At 41.0% G+C, this 24,018-nt stretch overlaps 1 protein-coding gene across 13 annotated transcripts in view; it reads left to right on the forward strand.

Moving 5' to 3' along the window:
• Window positions 1–24,018, forward strand: part of Lrrfip2 (LRR binding FLII interacting protein 2) — a 105,620-nt gene that overhangs the window by 28,908 nt on the left and 52,694 nt on the right. For 7 of the 13 annotated variants that reach the window (XM_040739465.1, XM_021230049.2, XM_021230052.2 and 4 more), the window contains exon 4: window positions 14,895–14,981. In XM_040739465.1, the coding sequence (XP_040595399.1) occupies window positions 14,895–14,981 (87 nt within the window). Of the gene's footprint in view, window positions 1–14,894; window positions 14,982–16,488; window positions 16,540–22,616; window positions 22,674–22,766; window positions 22,812–24,018 lie in introns of all 13 variants that reach the window. The other 6 variants (XM_040739462.1, XM_021230044.2, XM_040739463.1 and 3 more) reach the window with 2 other exon arrangements.

A 24,018-nucleotide genomic window follows, 5' to 3' on the forward strand; every position in this document is an offset into this window, starting at 1 on the left:
TTTGTTAATAACTCCAGGCGGGGTGGGGGTGGAGAGGATGGGGGGATGGGAAGGGATACTGCTTTTGAATTCTTCGAAGCATTTCCTGTTGTATGTGGGCATTAGGATAGCTCTCAGCTGGGGTTTCTTCCTGAGGCTCCAACTGTGTTTCAGATTCTGACTGTAGCTGCAGACTTGACCTTTAGTAAAGGGCTCATTCAGGGTTAGGATCGTTTCCTTTGGACTTAGTCTTTGCTTCCTCTTGAAAGCTAGTTAGTGTTTAAATTATGAATAATAGTATTTAATTTGGATTTTATTTGTATGAAATACCAGGCTAGGCAAATCTACAGAAGTTGATAGATTTGTGATTCCAGAGCTAATGTTGTACCCAAATTTTGAACTCCCAGATCACCAAGAAACTCATTTTGATGCAAAAGCAAAGAGTCTTTTATTGTAGTTGTCTAATGAGCTAACCCATTAGCTCGGGCCTGTCACCCATCCACCATGGCGGATGGCTGGAGAAAGACCCCAGAACCTGAAAGGCGAAGATCTTCAAGAGCAGAGTAAGGAGAGTGTCTAGGGGTATGAAACAGTCTCAGGATTGGTGCGATTTCAGGTTTGCATGACCTGCTCCATGTTGATTTGTCAACTGGTTCTTATGGCCCGTAGGCCCTCCCAAGGCGGTTGCTATGCTCTGTGTACTTCACTGTTGTACATTTGTCCATAAAGCACAACCCCCCAGCTAACTTCTGATTGGTTCCTTACCATGAGGAAGGCATCTGACCTCCTAGTGATTAGGACAGGAGCAGCAAGGTCATGCAAGCACATGTTAGCCTGTCATGGCTGCTAAAATGGGGGACTGGTCACTACGCTAGCAACATCAGGGAGTGATGGGTTTCTTTGTGTGTGTGATAACAGAATCTCCTGGAATTTGGCAATAGTGATGATTGTACAACTCTATGATTATGCTAAAAACAATGAATTATATACTCCAGAAGGGTGAACTTTTAGCAGGTATATATAAAAACTATTAAAAACTTTTCAGTCAGGTAAGTTGGCAGTGATATCCCTTTGCTTTTTTAATTTGAACTTTTTGTTGTTGGCATTTAAAAGTTTTTTTTCTCATGTAGCCTACTAGCCTGGCCTCGAATTCCTTATGTAAACCTTGAAATTCTGACTCTCCTGAGTCTGTCCTGTCCCCGACTCCTATTGTAAACACCGGTTTGTGTCACCACCCCTTTTAAAGTTACTTCTTACTGTGTGTGCACTAACACGGAGGCCAGAGGTTGATGCGAAGTGTCTTCCTCAATTGCTCTTTTCCGCATTTTTCTGTGTGCCAGAGGCCAGCTTTCAGAAGTCATTTTTCTCCTTCTCTTGTGGGAACTGAGGCTCAGAGTCACATACATCATCAGGTTTGTGTGTCAAATGCTTTTTCCCTCTCCCCCAGTTGCTCTTCACCTTATATTTGAGAGAGGGTCTTTCACTGAACTGGAGTTTGTCTGGCCAGTTTGTCTCTTCACCTGCTCAGTGCTGGGACTACAGGTGTGCACTTCTTTTTATGTGAGTTCTGTGGGACCTAACTCTGATTTCTATGCTTGTTTAGCAAGCATTTTAGTGTAGAAGCCCAAGTCTGCAGAAGAGTATTTGGAGTAACATTACCTAAAAATTGGGTAGGAGAGTATTGAAGTAAAGAAGAGGAGAGTATTGAAGTAAAGAAGAGTTATTTAAAAACTGGCTATAAAATTACTTTAGAAGCCAGATATTTTTTAACTAAAAATGGTATTTTAAAAATGAAAAAAAAAAGCCAGTCCTTTTCAGTGTTCTTAAGTATTTACATAAGTTATATGCTATTAGGTAAAAATTAAAATTACTGAAGTGTTTGGTTTAAATTTAGAGGTGGGTTGGGGAGAGGGTTCAGTAATAAAAGCACTTGTCCCACAAACCTGAGATGTTGAGATCCCAGAAACTCATATAAAGAGCCAGATGTGGTAGCACACATCTGTAATCTTTTCATACTTATGGTGAGATGAGAGGAGGAGGCAGGAGGATTACCTGAAAGCTTGAAGGCCAACTAGCCTGAAGTACATAATGCAGAGACCCTGTCTCATCGAAGTGGAGGGCAGAACCACTCTCAGAATTGTCCATGGAACCTGCACATGTGACCTGGAGACTATGTGTACACACATACACACCCCCCTACACCCACACCCACACCCCACACCCCTACACTTGTGCTCTGGAACATATGTATTTATCACACCCACTCCCCATCCCCCACACATGTGTCCTGGAGCATATTATACATACCACACACACACACACACACACACACACACACACACACACACACTTACACATGTACCCTGGAGCATATGTATACATACAACACAACACACACAGGAGAATAAAATCTATTTTTCTACAAATATGTGAGCATTTACCCACTCCTTCCCCCCTTTTTTTAAACAATTATATACAATGAGCAGTACTCTGATAAGTTGAAACCTCTAGAAAGGATTGTAGATAGCTGTTTTTCTGTAAATATATTTATTATCATCTTTTAGAATCTCATATGTATTCAATATGTATTGCTCATATCCATCCCTCATTACCCCCAGCTCCACAGCACCCCTCCTCTCTCTCCCAACTTCGTGTCCTTTTTTTTGTTTAATAACCCACTAAGTGCAGTTAGTGCTGCCTGTATGCACATTGGTGTGGGTGCACCTGCGGGAGCTTGGGCAGCCTACCAGAGATCACATCCCTGAGAAAACTGACTCTCCCTTTCCCAGCAGCCATCAGTGGTCAATAGCTTTCTAGCTAAGGGTGGAGCCTTGTGAGTGCCCCCCTAGCCATGCTGAAGTGTTGACTGACCTGATCTTGGTAAGTCTCGTGCGGGCATCCACAGCTACTGTGAGTCCCTTAGTGGCAAGGGCCCTGCCGTGTCTAGGAGACACTGTTCATAGCAGTCTTCCCTGATTGATTCCTGGCTCTTAATGATCTTATTTTCTTCTAGGCAGCCTTGATTCTTTTTAGTGACTGTGTAATATTCCATCGCTGTGTGTATATTTTTTATTTATATGTCCATCTGTTGGTTCTGCTTTATTGGATTACCATCTATTGCCTAAGGGCATAATAGCCATTCAAGCATCTAGGAGAACCAGAAGTTTGTGGGTTTTGATTATAGATTAACATCTTGAGGAAAAGGGTACAAAGAGGTGGATAGGTAAAAAGACAATTTCTAGCAGTGCTTTATGGAGTGGCAACCATGAGAGCTGGTCAGAGCTGATGGTAATATTGCTATTCTGAGTAATTGGTTTATTTTTAGGTCATGTATATAAAAGATTAAAGAAACTTTTGGCAAGTACAAAAGCCTTCTTAAAATGTGAAGAATGACCATAGTCGGCAGGAGTTACTGGCATTAACTCCAGCTTTCATTTCAGGCTACAGCTTCTTTTTAAAGCAAACATGAACTTTGCTTTTTTATTTATTGTTTCTCTGTTTTTGAGACAGGGTCTCTATAATCCTGGCTGTCCTGGAACTCACTATGTAGACTAGGCTGGCCTTGATTACAGACTCACCTGCTTCTGCCTTGAGAAAGGCATCTGACACCACCTGGCTGGTGTTTTGGTTTTGTTTTGTGTTTTAAAGACAGGCTCTCCCCATGTAGTGCTTGCTGGTTGGCTAGGAGCTTGCTGTGTAGACATGGTCTGCCCCATCTGGCAATGTTGGACTTCTAATATTCATTCAGCACACATTTATTGAGTACCTATTTTGTGTGGACACTGCTATGTTTAGAGGGTATGGAGTAGATGATTCTAGCATGGAGCTTTGATTCTAGAGGGAAGTAGACACAGAAGACCACGCAATGGATTCTTCCTCAAATTTTAGATACTTAGCAATTCCTTTTTGTCTTGAAAACTGGTTATCTGTGTGTGCTGTAGTCACTGGCATTCTTAGAATTGAGGAAATATGTAATATGTGTATTTATAACTTTGTTAAGTGCTTTGAGGGAACAGTAAACAGTTTCATTAAAGAGTGTGCCACAGGGGACAAGTTTGAGGGCCTTGGGAAGGCTTCCTTGGAGGAAGTGGCCTTTCACCTGAGGTTTGAAGGATGAGGGATATTCCCCCAAGGGAAAGAGTGTAGTCAGAGGACTTTTTTTGCAAGCCCGTGAGGCTGAAGGAGTGCAGTGGCTAACATTTGTTCAGTGTTCATGATTGTACCCTGGCTTAGTACTTTAGCAAAAGCCCCAGGCCTTTTTATGTATCAGTGTTTCATTGGTGATGAATATAAGCTATGGAGACATCAAGTAACCTTGCCAAGGCCATGATGCTAGGGAGGGCTAGCACTGGAGGTCCCATGGTTTATGCCCTCTTGACTGTGGTGCTTCTAGTTACCTTGGGGTGAAAACCAAGACAGAGAAGAAGAAAGAGGAATTAGCTAATTCAAGTCAGTGGTTTGCAGTTAGGGGCTAGTTTTGTTCCTTGGGGATGTTTGGCAATGTATGTAGACATCACATGAAGGGTGGCTTGGGGAAGGTGCCCTGTGTCTGTCACAGTGAAGGGTGGTGTGGGGAAGGTGCCCTGGCAGTCGTGGGAGGCTGAGGATGTTGCTCAACTTCCCAGCGCACAGCTCAAGCATTAACAGGGACGAGGCTGACCACTCTGATGGTACACTCTCATATATTATGTTTAGATTTAGTCTGTACTAAAAGCAGTGGGAAATAGTGAAGTTTTTTTGCAGGGGAGTGACATGATCAAAAGGATGACTTATTATAGGTTGGAGATCGTATCCGACAAGAGACGTCAGTGGTTGCAAGGAGGTGAGTCATGAGCCACAGGTAGTGGGGGTGGTTGGAATGGGGAGATAAGTAGTTGGTGCTTGTGAATGGCTATGGATGGGTGACAGAGACAGGCCTCTGTGGCAAATCCATCTGGATAGATGGTAGGGAGCATCAGAATGAGGGAGAAGGCTGTGATTGCATATTGGCATGTGTTGTATTTCAGGTGGCTGCGAGATACCCAGGTGAAGTTTTCAGAGGGTGGTTTTGAGAATGAGAGGTGGCTTTAGCAGATTTTTGGTATTTGGATCTGCTGTTGGTACATTGAAGTTGTTGAACTCAGTTGTGTGGACTCCATCATCTAGGGAGAGCAGTGAAAATGGTTTCTCTTTGCTCCAGGACAAGTTAGAGTTTTATCTTGGACATGTTTTTTCTTTATATATTTGATTCCGATTATTCTGTGCAAACAGATTTGCCAGAAAAATAGTTCCATATGATTCAGAATGACTCCTATTTGTAGTTTAAACATGTTGTTAGTGTTGATTTATGAAGCAGGAATCATTTTCTCAATTACAAGAAATGAATTTTTTTGTTTTGTTTTTCCAGACAGTCTCTCTGTAGCTTTGGAGGCTGTCCTGGAACTCACTCAGTAGACCAGGCTGGCCTCAAATTCACAGAGATCCGCCTGTCTCTGCCTCCCGAGTGCTGGAATCAAAGGCATGTGCTACCACTGCCCATTGAGAAGCGAATATTTTTTCATTTCTACTCAATTTAAAAAAGTCAAAATCTCCTCCTTTCTGTTTACTGTTTACTTACTAGTATGTCCTCTGAAAGTAAAGTTGTGACTTTTCTCAGAATTCTTTCAGGTGCCTTGGTGCACACAAGTCAAGCCAGTCTATTTCTCCTTATCCTCAGGAGCTGACGTCCCTCTTTCTAGCAGGTCTCCCCACCTCCTGCCGGCTTGTCACGGACTCTGGGAAGACAACCAGTATTGCTCTCAGTATCTCACTGTCCCTTGACAGTTGCTCTGTCTGGAATTAAGGGAGCATTATTCTGCTAAAGAGTTCATTTTCTCTAGGTGTGACTGAGACATTCACCTTTGCCGTTCATATCCTTCAACACTGGTACTGTAAATGGGAAGACATTGCTGGCAGCACCTCCCCCAAGTACTTTTACATGGAGACTCATGTTCCTTCCCTGGGTTAAATGGTGTCATTGCAGATCCAGGGTTTTGTTTTTCTTGGGCTATTAGTTTGTATCAAGACCTCAGTAATTAAACTTCTTAACCTTAAATTTCCTTTCTTATTTGGTAAGATTGTTTTTTAAAGATAGTTTTTGCTGTCAAAAGGTCTCTGAGTAAAAAGATGAAACAGTTGTTTGACATTAAGAAAAGATGAGTTAAAACTTCTAGTTTATTCTTTTGGTTTTATCTAATACACATTAGTGCTTATGTTTAGAAAAATTTAATTATGTGTCCTCAAGTACCAAAAACTTTCTTAAAAAGGGATTAATACAATACATTTCAAGATCTCTTTAAGAAAAATGATATCTCACATTTTGGATTGAAGGGAAGTTGCTAGGAACATGGAGTAATAACTTCTATTTGTTAATTTGGAAACCATGGCAACACAATAAATATTATGTCTCTTAATTTATCTTTCAGTGTTCTTTTGGCCTGAGTGCCATAGAAGAATAAACAAAATTAACACAGTAAATGCTGAATACAAGCTACCTGAGTTAGTCATTTTTCTTGAGTGTTTCATGTGAGGTTTTTTTTTTGAGACAGAATCTCATTATGTAACCCTGTCTGACCTCAACTTTATGCTCTTGCTACCTTGAGCTTCCAGGAGCTGTGTGAAAGGCCCATGCCTTCACATGCCTAGTGAGTGAGAAAAGATTCACTCCAGGCCAGGCTGTCCTCAGACTCATAGTGGCCCCTATGCCTCAGTTCCACGAATTTTGTACTTTGAATCCCAAGTATCTGCAGGTACAAAGACCAGGTAGCGGGGTGTGGAGAACTGCGGGGCTAGTAGCTTGCGGCCTACAGGGTGTACAACAGGAGGAGGTGATGCTGGAGGAATGGGGCCTGTCAGGAAGGGATGCGTCTGCTGAGGAGTTGGAATTGACTCTGAAAGTTATGGGGCCACAATCAGATTTTACTTCCAGGGTAATAACCCTAGCTACCATGGGATGTGTCTGGAGGAGGCAGGTCACAGTGAGGCAGTTGCTATGTTGGGAGATGATGAGAGCTTGAGGCAGGTGGTGAGAGGGGAAGGAGAGGTATAGGAGAATGGCATGTGTGGAGACTGGTGGGAGCTGGGTGGTTGGGACTCAGGGACTGAGTTGTGGAGGGAGGCTAGGAAAAGAGTCTTCATTTTATCTTCTGGTAATGGGGCAGTAATAGAAGCTGTAAACAAGAGAGGACATAGAGGGAAGATTATGCATTTAGTTAGGGATTTATTGAGTTTGGAGTTCTTGTGGAACACTATCCATCTTTAATAGCCTGCTAGATAAGCATGGTGGAGAGAAGCCTGTCTTGGACATAACTTCTGTCAGCTGAAGTCAGTATCACCCAGGAGAGAAGACAGAATGCAAAGAGCAGGAAGTTAAGCCCAGAAACTCTGACTCTGTTAAAACTTGAAGGATCTAGAAAAGAAATGTGTGTCCACATAGGATTCTGAAGGAGGGATGTTAGAGAACACAGAGGAAAACCAAAGGATTTAGTGCTGCAAGATGCCAAGAGCTTTCAGGAGGAATGAGGGTTAGTGATGTCAGCTCTCCAGAAAGAAGTGAGAAAGAACTTAGAAATTCCACTGGGTTTGGTAGTTAGAGGTCATTAGTGACCTTTGCCTGAGTAGTTTCAGTCCAGTGATTTGGGCAGAAGCCAAACTGTAGTCATTTGAACCAAGTGAGAAATGAGGAGGGAGGTATGTGAAAACGTGACTGCAAAGAGAGGACTAGATCTGAGCTGGGGTGGGGACTTGTTACTCTTTTAAAGATGGAGAGACCATGTACCTTATTGGATGAACCAACAGGAGAAGCTGAAGGAGAAAGGTGGACAGTTGGGTGGGGTTCCGAGTGGCTGAGTCTTACAAGGCAGTTTGGAGGGGATGTGTTTAGAGTGGCGGTCCTGGGGCAGCACCTGAAACAGGAGTGGCTCTTCAGTGGGACTTGAGAGAAAGGAAAGGGGACAGCATAAAGACTGGGAGGTGTCCAGGGCAGGGAGGTGTGGAGGAAGTGCTCCTTCAGGCCACAACCTGTATTTTCTACTTGAAGCACATCCTTAGACACATTTGAAAGATTTCTTCTGTTGTGGAAAAGCATTGGTACAAGAGAAGAAATACCGCTACATGTAGGAGAGAGAGAAGAAAAACTACATTGCAGAACTTTCTCCACGGAGAATGAAAACCACTGAACTTGTATTTCTTAGGAATTCTCCCCTTCTGGTTTATTTGAAACAGTCTGTAGTGGTATGATCGTTCTGAGTGGTACTATTTTGTTTCTGAAAGACTCTGTGGTTCATTGTATACTTAGAGTATATATGTCCTAAAAACAAAACAAGAACACATATCTGATTGTGGTTCACTAGGAAACCCAATTTATAGAATGTATGCATTATGTATGTCTTGTGGTTGGTTAACTCTTTGGCCTACAAATTGTTAGATACTAGATTTAGACTATTGTTAAGTAAACATACCTTTGTTCCCATACCAGAATAGTAGTCTCAAGGGAGATGTGCAATAAACGATCTTATCGAAGTAAACAGTGAGCACTGCCCAGAAGATCAAGCATGTCCCTCCTTTCTTGTCTATCCAGTGAGCAGAATTTATAACAGGATTGACAGGCCTCCAAGCCTCTGATTGGAATGCTACAGGGAGCCACAGCAGATTTAACCTAGTCCCTGTGCCTGCTAAGCTGAAACAGTTACAGAATCCAAATTTAAAGTGCAGAAAGCTGGTGAATGCTTTTACTCTGAGAAGTTTTAGTGTGCTTGTTCTTGGGGTTTCAGTAAGTTGACCCAACAGTATTTAGCCAGGAGTCTCGGGGAAGGGAGAAACTGAAATTGGAATTGGGAAGCTTTGAAGATTCTAAGTGAAAGTGGCAAGAGCTGTTGGGAAGACTGGGGGGGCAGGGGGGACAGTCTGTTGGAAGGAAACAAGGGATACTTAGGAGTCCTGAGGTTTGGGATTGAGTAGGTATGTGGAGGCCTCCATTGCTGGAGACTGGGGACTTTGGAAGTGAAACTACCCATTGGTTGAGGGTGGAGTTGGTTTCACTCACTCTAGGTCTGCGGGTAAGCTCATCTTCTGGTTGGTAGAGGTGGAGACTTTGATTATGACCGAGAAGTCCGTTTGTGATGCTGGATTTGAATCCTCATTGGCTCACAGCTGAAACTACAATCAAAGATGAGCACAAAGGCTGGGCACAATCAAAGGAGATTATCTGTACCTGAGTAAAGGAGAGGCCTGAGAACCAATAGGACCAAAATAGTGCAGTTCCTCAAAGAGAACCAGCACTCATTTGAAAGCCGCCCAAAGCAAACCTCTGGTTTGTCTGAGGACATGGGCTCAGACTCAGTGTATAGACAGGTTGGAGTAGCGCGGTTAAGAGTATAGATTATAGTGAGTCTCAGGATGTGGGTATTGGTTCCGAATTTGCTAGTTAGGTGATATTAATTGTCCCCTGTATCTCAGAGTTGAGTTTGTGGATTTAAAAGCAATCAGCCATCTAGTCTTGCTAGTAAGTCAGTGCTCAAATGAGGCAGTCAACGCAGTGTGAAATTTCGTTTCGTCCACTCTCTGCAAAGTATGGCTTTTGTTTATTTGTTTGAGATGGATCTTGCTATATTGTCTTTGCTGGATTCAAATTCCTGCGATCAAGATCCTTTGGCTCAGCCCCCAGACTACTTGGGACTACAGTGCCCACTGTGCCAGGTACAAGTTTGGGTTTTGATTGTGAGGAGATTATTCTGATAATATTGTTTAGTTTTAGGTGAGGGTATCCCTTAACAGACTTACCACAGTTTGAATTGGATTCTGTTCTGTTTTCATAAGCTGGTTTCTTAGACTCGTTCCCAGACCATGATGTTTAAAGGGTTAATTAGGTTTTATTTAGTAGTTGGTCCAAGAAATGCTATATATTCTGTATCCTCTTTGAGATTCCTGGTGTTTGTTGTTATTAAATATTTTGACTTAAAAAGTTCAATCCAGTATTTCCTAAACCACTTATGTCATAAACTCTCCTTCCTCCCATTTATACATTAATTTTTGTGAACTGGAATTTTGTATATTTTAGTATTTGTTTAGCACTCTCTCTCTCTCTCTCTCTCTCTCTCTCTCTCTCTCTCTCTCTCTCTCTCTTTCTCTATGTGTGTGTGTACTTGTGTGTGTTTGAGACAGGCTCTCATGTAGCCCAGGTTGGCCTCCAGCTCACTTTGTAGACAGGATGGCAGACTTTTGATCTCCTGCCATTGCCTCCTGAGTGCTAGGACTGCAAGCATGTGTCTCCATACCGCGTAACTTAGGAGGGGCTTGTTGCATTCAGTCTTATCTATTCAGAAAGCTTAATTTAAGTTCTAGGTCAGTGGGTTGGAGAGATGGCTCAGTGGCTGAGAGCACTGGGTGTTCTTGTAGATTCTCAGCACTCACATGGCGGCTCATAGTCTATAACTCCAGCCTCAGGGGATCTCACACCTTCTTCTGGCCTTTGTGGCTTCTGCCTTTACTTATCCTAAGACCCAGACACACTTGAAGGAGCCATTTCCCATCTCAGCTCCTACTTCACATGCTTTTAAATCTTTTTGAGATTTATTTTATTTTATGTGTCTGAGTGTTTTGCTTACATGTATGTGTAGTATATCACATGTGTACCTGGTACTTAAGGAAGTCAAAAGAGGGCGTTAGGTGGCCTGAAACTAGAGTTACAGATGGTTGTGAGCTGCATGTGGGTGCTGCAGGAGTAACAGACTTCCTAAGCACTGGGCTCTCTGTACCCACACTTCACAGAGTTTTGAATGTTTTCTTTTTCTTTTCTTTTTGTTCCACCATGTTTGCAGATCAGCTGGGTAGTAGTGTTAGACTAGCCTGAGTCTACATGTCCACTAATATTGATGCTGGTAGATGAATCTCCTTTCCCATTTTGATTTAGCTAATTTTCATGGCATGGCATCTATATTCTAGTAGAAAATCCATTGTAAAAACCTCAAGATCTCTCAATGTTCCCCTGCTACGGGACCTGAATTGCTGAGTTCAAATGGTTCTTCTGCCTCAGCCCACTAAGTAGCTGAGACTGAGATTACAAGTTCATGCCACAATAAGACAGCAGTCTCTGCTTATTCCAAGCTATCCTGAAACTGGATGTGTAGCCCAGACTGACTTCAAATTCACAACTCTCCTGCCTCAGCCTCCTGAGTGCTGGGATTCCAGGCGCACATCATCATACTCACCTCTAGTATGGTTTTAATTTTAAAATTGAATGAATTTCCCCTGAATGTTGCAGCTCTCATTTCCTTAATTTCCAAATGTCCATAATGAAAAATTCTATTTTTTTTTTTGGTGTTTTTACGAGACAGTCTGTTTTGGAGGCTGTCGGTCTAGCCTCGAACTCACAGAGATCTGCCTGCCTCTGCCTCCCAAGTGTTGGGATTAAAGGCGTGTGCCACCAACGCCCGGCCATAATGAAAAATTCTGATGGTAAAGGAAAAAAAAAAAACCAAACTCCTACTGTCCACTTTCTCAGTCCATGGTACCTGTGCAGGTCTTCCTTGTTTCTAGTTCTTTCGTGGTGATTGTTAAGACTCTTAGGTCTGGAGCTAATGCTCTGTAAATTCTGGAGGGTTCTGGGTTTGAGGTGACTGAGACCTGTGCTTTTTGTTGCCATTTTATTTTTCTCTTTGCCCCCAGTTTTGTCAGCAATGTAGTTAGACTCTGTCCAATTTTTTTAACCTTGTGTCACCGTTTTTCTACTCTTTCTGTACCTGTTCAGTGGGCTATTATATCCTTCCTTAGTCTTCTTGTGCCTCATATGCAGAGCACAACAACCAGCATCATTTCCAGAAACCTGGCCCTGTGGCCCGGCTGCACAGGAAACTTCTCAACCTGAATTTCCAAGTCCTCATTTTTTTTTAAATAATAACATTAGAATTTGGGGTCATTTTAGACTGAAGAACATAAATGATTCAAAATTCTGAATACTTATGATTTCATGTGATATGACTACTTCTGAATTTAGCTAAAACCTTTTTTGGTAAAATATGCAGGACATAGCCTTTACTATGGTAACCATTTTGAGTATGCATTCCTGCAGCATTATGTACATTTATGTTTTTTAACTGTCACCTGGATCCTTCTGCAGAACCTTGTTGTCTTTCAGTGCCAAAACTGCCCCCATCAAACATTAACTCCTCAAACATTAACTTCTTTCCAGCCCTTAGCTATCACCCTTCCATGTTCTGTCTCTATGAATCTGACCTTAGGTACCTTGCAAAAGCACAAGGATGGACTGTTTGTCTACCTGAGTCTGCCTTGCTTGATTTAGTGTCTTTACAAGATTCACCCATGTGGTCATATCTAAATGTCCTTCCTTCCCAAAGACTGAATGTTATTCAGTCATATGTCTGTAATATAATTTCCTATTTCATCCACTAATAGACTTCTGGGTTGTTGTCACCTTGTGGTTTTTGTAACTATTGACACTGTAAACATTGATGTATAAATGTGTGTTTGGGTCTCTGCTTTTAAGTCTTTTGTATATTTATCTTGTAGTGGAATTATTTGTATCAAATGATCTGTGTTTTGTTTTAACTTTAGTTTGAATTTAGTTATGTTCCATTTATTTTGTGTGTATGAGAGAGGTGTGCAGCAAAATAAATCTGCAGGAATGGCTCCATGGATTGTATTTCAGGGTGAAAACACTGTTGTTTCTCCCTAGAAACTGCTATCTGTGCTCATGACTGTTGATCTGAAATGCGGCCAGCTGTTTCTGAGTGCAGGCCCGCTTTGTCTGCTGGGTTGGACTCAGCCTCGGCTCCTCAGGCTGCTTGTAGTAGTGTATAGGAAGAAGCAGATAAAGAGGCTTTAAGCCCTGTTTCTGTATATTCAAACTGTGGCTTAAACACTATCTCCACGGAACTAGGTGGAATAGCAGAGGGATGAGAGAGTGTGTGTGTCTCTCTGAGTGCCTGGCTTTCCCATTGGTTGATAAAAAATGTCATTGAACAGATTTCAACAATCTATAATTCAGGTTGTTAAAAAGTTCCATTTTAGTGTAGATTTTACAGAATTGGCTGCAGATCCTGCAGGGATGAAATCAGTGTTTTTGAATTAAATTTCTAAGAGAGACTACAAGTACAAAGCTAATGTACCTAGAGTGAAAGTTCTTACTCATTGCCATGGCTGTAATTTAAAAGTATTTGAAAATTTTATTACTTTCATAGATTCAAATGTATTTGCTATCTACTGAAATGTAACTTAGCCTTGAAGTCTTTTTCCATGAAGTACAAACTCTAGTAAGGAAGTGACATCTGCTCATAGTCCATGGGAGCTTAACTTGAGGCAGAGAATAGGTGTTTAAAAAGGTAGGGACCAGTGTCTGACTTGGGCAGAAGACTGGTTGTTCTAGACACATCTGTAGTTGCAGCTTAGTCTATAGGTTTTAGTTTAGTTTGTAAGCTTTTGGTAGAAGACCTGTTTAGCAGCCTGGGGGTAAATAGAAATTAACTGTTAGCTGTGCCTTGCGAGGCAAAACTAACTTCTTCCTAGCATTTTTGACTCCCAAACATGAGAGCAGGGCAGATTTGATCATCTCACATTGTGTATTCTTAGCATCTAATATAATTGCTTATGGAATAGACTCTTTTAAGCACTGACTAAATCTATTCTTATGATTGTCATAAATATTACAACATGGGAAGAGGCATCCTCTGTAGCTATCCAAGGGCTGATCTGGATTTGAGTAAGGATGTGGCCAAGGGCAGGGGAAATTACTACAAAGCAGAAACCAGAGAGATTTGAAAGTTCTATGTTGCACATCGAGCTGCTTATGAATTTCCGTGATACTCTGGCCTTTACCTGAAGTGCACTTGTTTATTATTTAGTAGATGTTGGGGCATGCAAGTTGTGGGGTGCCAAGAGGTGTGCAATTCTAAAAGGTTTTATGTATATAGTTGTTTTGCTTGAATGTTTGTCTGTCTGCTACTTGTATGCTTGGTGCCCACAGATGCCAGAAGAAGGCATCAGATTCCATGGGACATGAGTTACAGACAACTGTGAGCCACCATGTGGGAACTAAGAACTGAATTCAGATCCTCAGGACCATCAGCCAGTACTCATAACCACTGAGCCATTTCTCTAGCCCCTATTTTTTTAAATAGTTTTAAACACACACACACACACACGCTTGCACACACGTAGTCCAAGCAGGAGATGGAGCTTTCCTGCTGTGACTCCATTTACATCAAACACTGGGATGACTGATTATTAGAGATTGGTGGTTGCCAGGAGCTAGTGGGGAGGTATAACAGGAGGAATCATTCATGTATATGGGCTTTCTCCTTGCGGTTCTTGAGTTAGCAGTGATAGTTGTACAGTCTTTGAATGTCCTAAAAAGCACCAAATTACATTCTTTAAGACTGCACAGCTATCACTATACCACCCTGAAGACACCTGCTCTCCTTTAAAAACGGTGAATTATCTCTGATGCTTAAATTATATCTCAATTTAAGAGGGAGAAGGGGTAGAAATAAGCAGGTTGGAGACACTCAGGGATAGAGAGTTTAAATATTAGCAATATTGAAAACAAAACAGTAGCCGTTTCTCAAGTTCTTAGTCTGTACCATTAAATTGATAAGGACAGAAATACAGGAATAGAACAAGTTTTGAGGAAATAAGTAGTGATCTGTGTATTAAATGTGTAACCAAGACTAGTAGCTAAAGATAATGGCCCTGATTTGAAGAAAGATATTTGAGACTAGAGAAAGAGGGGAATGTATGAAAGTTGATTGAAGTCAGGTGAACTTGTTGATAGATACTTTGTTTTTCCAACTTCCTTGAAAGATGTGCCCTGTTGTGCCTTGTCACCAAGTCTGGTGTAAGTACTTTTGTTCTCATGTAAAGCTGAGGTTTATGTTACTTTTCAGGCAGAAGCCAGGCTAGCAGCAAAGCGGGCCGCCCGGGCAGAAGCAAGAGACATCCGCATGAGGGAACTGGAACGCCAGCAAAGAGAGGTAATGAGAAGTGTGGTCTTAGCCTATGCGAGTGCGTGCGTGTGTGCACTCGTGAGTGTGGTTTACTGGGGTGAGGGGTGAAAAACAGGTTGGATGAAGGAGAGCTCTCACTGTCTCGAACCTCCATTTCCAGGGCTCAGGAGTACAGAGGACTTTTGTGAGATACAAGGCATTACAGTACGATAATGTTAGGGAAATCCCCACCAGGTTGGACATCTTCTTTCTCTTCAGGGTGCTGTCTCTTCCACTTGAGTGTTGATCTAGGTCTTGGCTCTCATAGGTCAGCAACTGCATTTTCTTTCTAGGTAAACCAGTTAAAAATGAACACTGAGAGAGGAGGGGGTATTGCAGGCAATATATGAAAAGAATGGGCTATTAAAAGCATTGGGAAAAGCCGGGGATCCCTGGGTGGCAACACTGAAGATTCCTTCATTCTTTACTTCATAATCCCAATTCTCTGCCTTAAAATAACCAACTTAGGAAGTCTGTTCTGGACATTTTTCTGTATTTTCTTACTTAGAGTATAAATATGGTTTCTGCCCTCATTGTTACCATCCTTACTGCCAACCCTTCTATTTCTATAAGATGTGGGGAGACATCTCTATAATGGGTCATTTGCTAAATGAGGACCAGCCTGGAAGTTTTAGAATGGAAGGTTTTGACATGACATCTCTGCAGGTCCAAGTGGAAACATCACAGCGAGCCCTTATCTCCCTAGCTAGCCAGCTGAATCCTCAGACTTACCATTTTGAAGCATATTTAATAATGTAGGAAATGTTCATGTAAGTATATGGACAAAATCCCCAAGCTGAAAAATTGGTAGAACACCCCAAAACAAAACTAAAACATCCAGTGCCAAAATATAGGGTCAGAAAGACCTGGTTTGGTTAGTACTTTGGTTTGACAGTGTGGAATTATAATTAGTCTAATGTTTTTCTGTAGCTTACAGATTTATATTATATTATGTTTTGTCAACAGAAAAGTAAAAAAAGAATAGGTAAATGAAAATTGAGCTAGGATGACATACTGTTAACTTTCTGATATGGACTTAAGTCTGAAAATTCTCACAAATATTTTGACTGTACTTATAAAGGGGTAAACAATTTATTTCCATGTTATCAGAAGATTTTCTATTGACAAGTTAAAAAAAGGATATTTATATATTTGTGCTCTATGTTGATATTATTTTCTCCCCTTGGCTACCGTTTCAGTATCAGATGCAGTTCTTGTTTTGAAATGTAATGTTCCAATGCATTGTCTTTATACTCCTAAGATTGTACTAAATTATAAATAGAAGAGATAGTTATTAGCAGAAGTTCTGTCTGTGCAGAAAACTATGTTTCTTTTTGTTACTGAACAAATTTTCTTAGTAATTTCTTTTATTTTCAAATTTAGGTTTGAGTCACCTATTGTTGTTGTCTTAGGCAACTTTATACGATTAAGATTTTCTTTTGGAGACTGTGGTATATTGAAAACCATTTAGTTTATAAAACCTTTGTATTTATAGCCCTCTCATCACTGCTCTGACCGGAAGTGGGGACAGATTCAGAAGTGGCTGGTAGGCCAGGATTGCCTGTCCTGCATGCTGTGATAAACTGTTGAACTAATGCAACATTGAAGCAAAACATTGACTAATGGTTTGCAAAGTAGCTTGGTTTGTGTGGACCTAAAGGTCACAGAGTAGCTGTTCTGTGTGTAGTAGATCAGCTTGGTGCTCAGAGTCCAACCATTTTCTTTGTGGTCGGTAGCCTCACTTTGAGTTCATGAGAGTCTAAGATTAAGAAAGAATCAGTAAATGAATGTATGCTTTAGTAGTTTAGGCCAGACTAGAAAGTATTAAATACAAACAAAAGCATATATTGAAAGTCTAATATTTCATTTTTCTGTTGAGGAGCTGTGAAGATAACCATTTAAAAGAATCACTGATATGTGTGTGGCAGTGAGAGTGTTAGACTTAGGAGGTTTTGGTTTGAGGTTTAAAATGTGGTTGGTGAACCTGAGTTAGGTTAACACATGCAGAAGGTGGGAGCTTGTTTCAGATGGAGTAATCAGCACTCCTCTCTTCTTCTGCCCCTGCTCTTTACTTCTGTCAAATGGGCTCTTCCACTCCCTTCCTCCTTACTCTCTGCTCCTTTGCTCCTGAGCCCACAGCCCTCAGGTGTGATAGTCTTGATATAAACTATACATGGCTATTAAATTTTTGGTGAAATCTATGGTGTATAACCATACATTGGACTCTCTATTGCTAGATGATTCCTTTCATGTCAAATATTTCCCTTGATTCTCTCTCTCTCTCTCTCTCTCTCTCTCATGCACACACACACACACACACACACAGAGAGAGAGAGAGAGAGAGAGAGAGAGAGAGAGAGAGAGAGAGAGAGAGAGAGAGAGAGAGAGACTGGCTTGCTGGGATGTGAGTAGGGAGTACTAGAAACATGAAGCTCAGGAATGAAGGAAGCTACTGTGTGTCAGCACCATACTGGAACTTTTTACCTTGCTTTACCATAGGGGCACTCTCCATTTTGTAGATGGGCTCTTTAGTTTTTTTTTTGTTGTTGTTGTTAACTTAAAACAAATCTAGATATACCTGGGAAGAGGGAATCATAACTAAGGGATTTTGTCCATCAAATTGGTCTATGACCATGTCTGTGAGGCATTGTCTTAATTACTAATTGATACAGGAAGGCCCAGCCCACTGTGGGTGGCACCATCCCTCGGCAGGTTGGCCTAGCTGTATGAGAGAGGGAGCTGAGCAAGCCAGAGGAAGCAGTGTAGTAAGCAGTGTTCCTCCATGGCATCTACATCAGTTCTTGTCTCTCGGTTGCCTCCCAGACTTCTCTCACTGATGAACTGTGACCAGTAAGCCATGTAAACCTTTCCTTTCCTCACTTGGATTTGGTCCGTGTTTCATCACAGCAACACAAAGCAGACCAGGACAGGAGACAGGAAGGAGAGGTATAGTGATGTAAGTGGCCTGTTTAATCATTGGCAGAGCCAGATAAGGTAGGAAGGAGTGCCACAACTGCTGACAGGTGGAGCAACGAGGGGGAGGGTGGGCTGGGGCTCCCTGGCTTTCCCTGTTTCTCATGGCTCTGATTTCAGGTTGCGTGCCTCAGTCAGCGTCATGTTGGTTGTGGCTGGAAGAATAAGTGCTGTTTCTAGTGTTTTCTCATCTGAAACTGAAGAGCAACTCCAGGCACCTTTAAAAATAACGTTTGTAGATGGAGACAATGGCTCGGCATGTTCTTGAGGCTGTGATTTTCTTTTACTAAAATCACTTTACCTCACTTTAAGTGAACTTTTAAAAAGAATGTGTTTTTTTTTCATTAACCTAATTTGAGTATAGCAAGATAATTTCCCAGAAAGTTTTGTTTTGAACTGCTTGTACTTTATTAATTCTTGTGAGAAATTCAGTTGTCATTGCAGAATCTTTGCTCCGTCTGTATTTTGCCATTACTGACACTGGCTGTTTATCCACAACTTAAAAATTTGAGAATACTGAGGCCTCACTTAGGCCAGGCAGAAGCTCTGCCTCTGAACTTTACCTCCAGCCTGCTTTTCACTTTTTGAAACAAAGTCCAAGTGAACTTCCTGGTCTGGGTATTGGGGTTGTCATCCATGATAGTGGCCAGTCCTTAGACAGCCAGGGAGGAAAAGACTCCCAGAAGTTTGGGCTAAATATGTCCCTGTCATTTAAGGCATTGTCATGCTTGGATTGTTCAGTCCTAATAAGGCCATCCAGGATTATGACAGTGGTTGTTTTTCATGACTATGTATTTAGTACCTAAGAACACAGTTTGCTGCCATCTGTTTTATTAGCTAGTGGTGCTATTACTTAAGGAAAAGCCACCGGTTGTTCCGTGTAGTATTGTAGTTCCTACCTGGACAATTAAGAGGGCTGTTCTTCCATGGAAGGAAGCCCTGCGTTTGTGGTTGTTTTTGTGTAATTGGGCTGAGCAGGGTGGATGTATGGTAGATGTTGTATTCATGGTTCTGTGTTCTGCTGAGTCTGAGGATCTACATACAGGCCCCAGCTTTATGCTCTGGGAGAGTCCTCCTTACCCTTCCATGTGATAACTTTCTACCCTCAAGACAAGGGGTCAGATAAGACTCTCTAAGGGTTCCAGAGCCTAAAATTGTGGTGCCTGCCTATAATCCTGGTAAGTTGGGAGGCAGAGACAGGAGGATTGCTATGATTTTGTGGCTATTTTGGTTTATTGAGTGAGACCCATCTCAAAAAACAATTCTGGAGTAGTAACTAAGGTTTTTCAGACAGTGTTTCCTTCTGATTCCTCACATTTGCCACTTAGCTGCTTTTCACAGCAAGGAGGTAATTAAGAACAGCCTTGTTGCTACTGAGAAAAGATGCTTTCCAGCTCTTTAGGCATGATAAAAATTTGCTTTGCGCTTTCCCTACATTTAGACTAAGCATACATTTTTAAAAATTGGATTAGAGAAGTGCACTGCATTTTGGTAGCCTTAGTTATGTTCGGGTAAGTAGATTTAAAAACTGATTAGAGTTAAATTTGATTTAGAATTTAGTTTTTCAGTTGTGCATTGTGTTAGGGTTTTCTAGAGGAACAGAATCCATGGGATGAATAAATGTAAAATAATTTATTAAATTAAAATAATCACAGCAGTTGTCTTGCGCTTGAGAGGCTGAGAACCAGGTAGTTAGTTGCTTGGTCCTTTTCACTGGGTGCTTCAGTAGTTGGAGTCATTGCACAGGAGCTGTTTTCTAGCTGTTGGGAAGTCAGCAACTTGGTGTTTGACCTGTTCACAGATGGGGTACCTTGCCAGTCTGGGTCTGGTGCCAAAAACCTGGAAGGTTCCCAGACAGCCATTCTTCCTTAATCCAGTCTGGAGAACTGGTTCTGCTGTCAGCAGGGACCAGAGGGTCAAACCAACCCTGCAGTGGAAGGGAAGGCCAAATTACCAAAGGTAGTGGTTTTCCTCTGCCACACCCCTTTTTGTCTGAGCTGCTTCTAGAAGGTGGGTCTCCCGTATCTGTTAAAGTGGGACAGTTCTTCAGTTGAGGCTTCCTACTCGGGTGATACGGATTGATTCTGGCAAGTTGGACCTTCACACAGTTCCAGCATTTCAAGTAGTCAGCCACATGTGGCTAGTGGGCTACCATAAATATTACACATATAACTGTTTCTGTCATCACTGTTGGACAGTGCTGGCTTAAAGTATGTCTTTTGACTATGAAATAAATGAGTCATATTCTTTGTGCGAATGACTGGACAGTATGGAACATAAATCTCTGTAGCCTTTTTAGGTCCAATTTTCTTTATGTCTGTCTGTCTGCCTGCCCATCCATCCATCCATCTATCTATCTCTCTTGCCAGGTGGTGTGGTGACACAAGCCTTTAATCCAGCACTCAGGAGGCAGAGCCAGATGGATCTCTGTGCATTCAGGGCCAGTTTGGTCTACAAAGCGAATTCCAAGACAGCCAGGACTGTTACACAGAGAAACCCTGCCTCAAAAAACAAAAACAAAAAAAGTTTTTTAAACTTGATTTATTAATGTTTTATTTTATGTATAAGTATTTTCTCGGCATTTATGTATGGGGATCATTTGCATGATAAGTGCCCGGAGTGATAAGAAGAGGACATTGGATCCCCTGGAGCTACAGATGGTTCTGAGCCTCCATCTGGGTTCTGGGAATCAAGCCCAGATCTTTTGGAAGATCAACAAGTACTGTTAACCACTGAGCCACCTCTCTAGCCCCTGTGTCAAATTTTCATTGGAATTAAAAAGAGAAACTGCAGGGCTGGGGAGATGGCTCAGTGGTTGAAAGCACTGGCTGCTATTCCAGAGGACCCAATTCCCAGCATCCACATGGCAGTGGTGGGGATCCAACACAGACACAGACACACATGCAGATAAAATAAATAAGTCATTAAAATAAGAAAGAAAAGCTACTTAAATATAGAAGTATATCGATATTTAACAAGATTTTATTATAATTGTTTTGATATAATTGCAAATAAATAGGGATTCATCTGTCCTTATATCATTGATGGGGATGTATTCTTCAGATGGGCTTTTGTTTGTTTGCTTTAGATACAGGGTTTTAATTATGCAGCTCTGACTGGCCAGGAACTGACTTGTAGACCAGGTTTATCTCAAACTCACAGATGATCTGCCTGCCTCTGCCTCTTAAATGCTGGGATTAAAGAAATGTACTATCACATCTGGCTAGATGGTTGTTTAGAAGTACTCTATGGTTGGTGGAATGGAAAGGAAGGACAGAGTAAAGGGAGGAATAGATATTCAACCTTGGATAGCAACTTAGTACCCCAAGTGACACTGAGGGATATGTAAAATTAATTCACTTGTGTGATCTAAGGCTTTCTCGTTACTTTGAAATCAGTTCCCACTTAACACTGTATGCTCTGCTAACTCACATGTCTCCAAGACTTTTGTGGTATCACTTACAAAAAGTATAAATTGGTGATTAATGCCTAGAGATCATAGTACCCTGTTCGAAATCAAGTCATCAAATCATCATGGTATCTTTGAATAGACTTTGGGACATTTTTTAAATCAAGTGTAGCAGTGTATACAGTGGATGTCAAAAGATGATTTTTTTTTTAAATTACAAAGATTGAGACCAAAATGAAGCAGTAAACTGTGGTACTTTGGTTGAATTATGATTTCTGTTTATAGATGAATGGCCAGAGATAGCCCTGTCTGTTTTTTAGCTGCATGGTGGTCTAGCTGGAATGCTGTGGAGTGTTGTAGCATTATTTCATTTTGGAAGATAGCTGTTGATATGTGAGCCCACCTAGATAGTTAACTGTAGTTTTTAGTCACAATGGAAATTACTTTTGCAAATCAGACCTTAAAATTCTAAAAAATCAGAAATTCCTTATGGTGCCAGCTGACCACATTCTGGGAACTAGGTCTTTGCTACCCATGGCTTAGACTTTTCCACAATCTAACTGCTGACGGGCAAATATGGAAACATTTAGAATTGCACACAATTAAGTGTACTGTTAGGTGTAGTCAGTCTCTTTATAAGCTGCTTAAGGCATGATTTAGCTATCAACTGTGAAATGTTTATTATTTCTTAGTAGTTTATCACATTAATACTCAGAGGTGTATTTCCTTATTTCTTTTATTTTTCAGTTAGAATAGTGAGAGGAAGGAAAAACAAAGAACCAAAAAAGCTTCCTTACAGTGAGCACTAGATTACAACCTAAGTATTTTTGAAGCAGAGTGCATTCTTCTTTGTACATTTATGACAAAGTAAACATTTCTTCTTGCCTGCATAAGCTAGCACTTACAGTAAAAGATAAACATCCGCTTTCAGTGCTCAACTCAGCATCTGTTTGCTGAGTGCTGTTACGTATTTTAACCTCCGTGTGTTGAGCTCTCCGGGCCACATGGAAATAATGAATGCTAGAACATATCCATACCTACTGAAATAATATCCCTGCCCCAAGTGTGTCTGCCTCTCCACCCAAAGCATGTGATGCCACCAAACTCTGCTTCGGAACTGAAGTGTCAAGCCCGCTTATTCTAGAAGGTGTCCTGTGCTTTTGACTGGCTGTTTTTTACTCCTCTGCTCTGACAGTTACTGGCTCAGTGATTAATTATCCATGTACTTTCTTCTTTCCCAGGAAGATTCAGAGAGGGCCAGGTTTTCTCACCGGTCTGGCCATCACCGCCCTTATCTGGTTTGTAGTGACATATAAACTTGCCTGTGATGCTGTTCCTCATTGGTTTCATGTAGTCACAAACTTTTAATGTGTTTGCTTTTATTTTATCAGGGAGTTGAGGATACACTGTCTCTTCGAAGCCTTGGCAGTCACAGGGTTGGTATTCTAAGTTGTTTACACCGAATGGCAAAGCTTTTAACAATGAGCTTCGCTCAGCATCAATGATTATCTGAACAGACACTGCCTCTGCATAGCATAAGTGAGCAGTGCTGATAAGTTCTTTAATAGAAAGAGATGCTTTCTCTCAAATCATTGCTAGAAGCGAATTAATTCTAAAATCTTGAATATTTTTATCTTAACACAGGTCTGTTTTTTGCTTTTTGTAGAAATGCCTTTGATTTCAGAAAAGTATCACAAAATGATAAGATTAAGTTTTATAGAATAACATCGGCTTTGTTCGAATTTTTAGTTTTTTCCTGCTTTCTTATCTTAAACTGACAATCTATTGAATGAGCATAGCTTTGGGGCTAGTATGGCCAATTACAATTATGATTACATGGAACTATTGACTTGAAATTTTTTCTTGCCATATATATAAGAATTATGCTTTGACATTTAATTAATACTTTATAATGTGCCAGCCTTTTAGCATAGATCATTATAAGTAGAGTGAGGGTTTGCTGCCTAAAGTCCTGCACGTTGTGCTGAAGCATGACTTCTCCTCTTACTTCCTAAGGAATTGTGCCTGAAAACAGTGTTTTCCATTTGTGTTATTTATATTTTTCACCAGTAAAGTCATCTTTTATATTAAGAGGTGTTTTGTTCCAACTCTGATTTCCTTTTTACTTTATATATAAATGTACTGCTTAAGCTGTTCTGACATACCATGTATTAACATTTTTAATGTTTATTAATACTCCATTACATTCCAAAGCATTGTTTTCTTTTGGTGTATGCAATCTATTGTGTCTCTAGGATAACTTTATAAACTGGTTTTAAGTCATAAGTTACAAATTTTAGAGTACTTACAACTTTTTGAAGAAATTTAAGATAACCAGTGACTTAAAGAGGCTTTATACATGAAAGCTGGCTCTGCAGTTAAAAGCACTTGCTGCTGTTGCAGAAGACCTGGGTTCAATTCTTAGCACCCACATGGCAGCAGTTCACAGACTTCTGTAATTCCAGGTCTGGGGCGTCTGAGGCCCTCATCTGGCCTCTGCAGGCGCCTGGGATATACATTGTGCACATACATATGAAAACACTCCTTAAAATTTTTTTTTACATGTTTGAATATTTTTTTAGGAGGAAAATGTATGCATTTTTCCTTTTTCTTTCCTTTTTACATATTTTTTTATATAATGAG

The sequence above is a fragment of the Mesocricetus auratus genome, unplaced genomic scaffold (assembly GCF_017639785.1).
Source record: "Mesocricetus auratus isolate SY011 unplaced genomic scaffold, BCM_Maur_2.0 Super-Scaffold_100691, whole genome shotgun sequence".
Classification (NCBI taxonomy): Eukaryota; Metazoa; Chordata; class Mammalia; order Rodentia; family Cricetidae; genus Mesocricetus; species Mesocricetus auratus.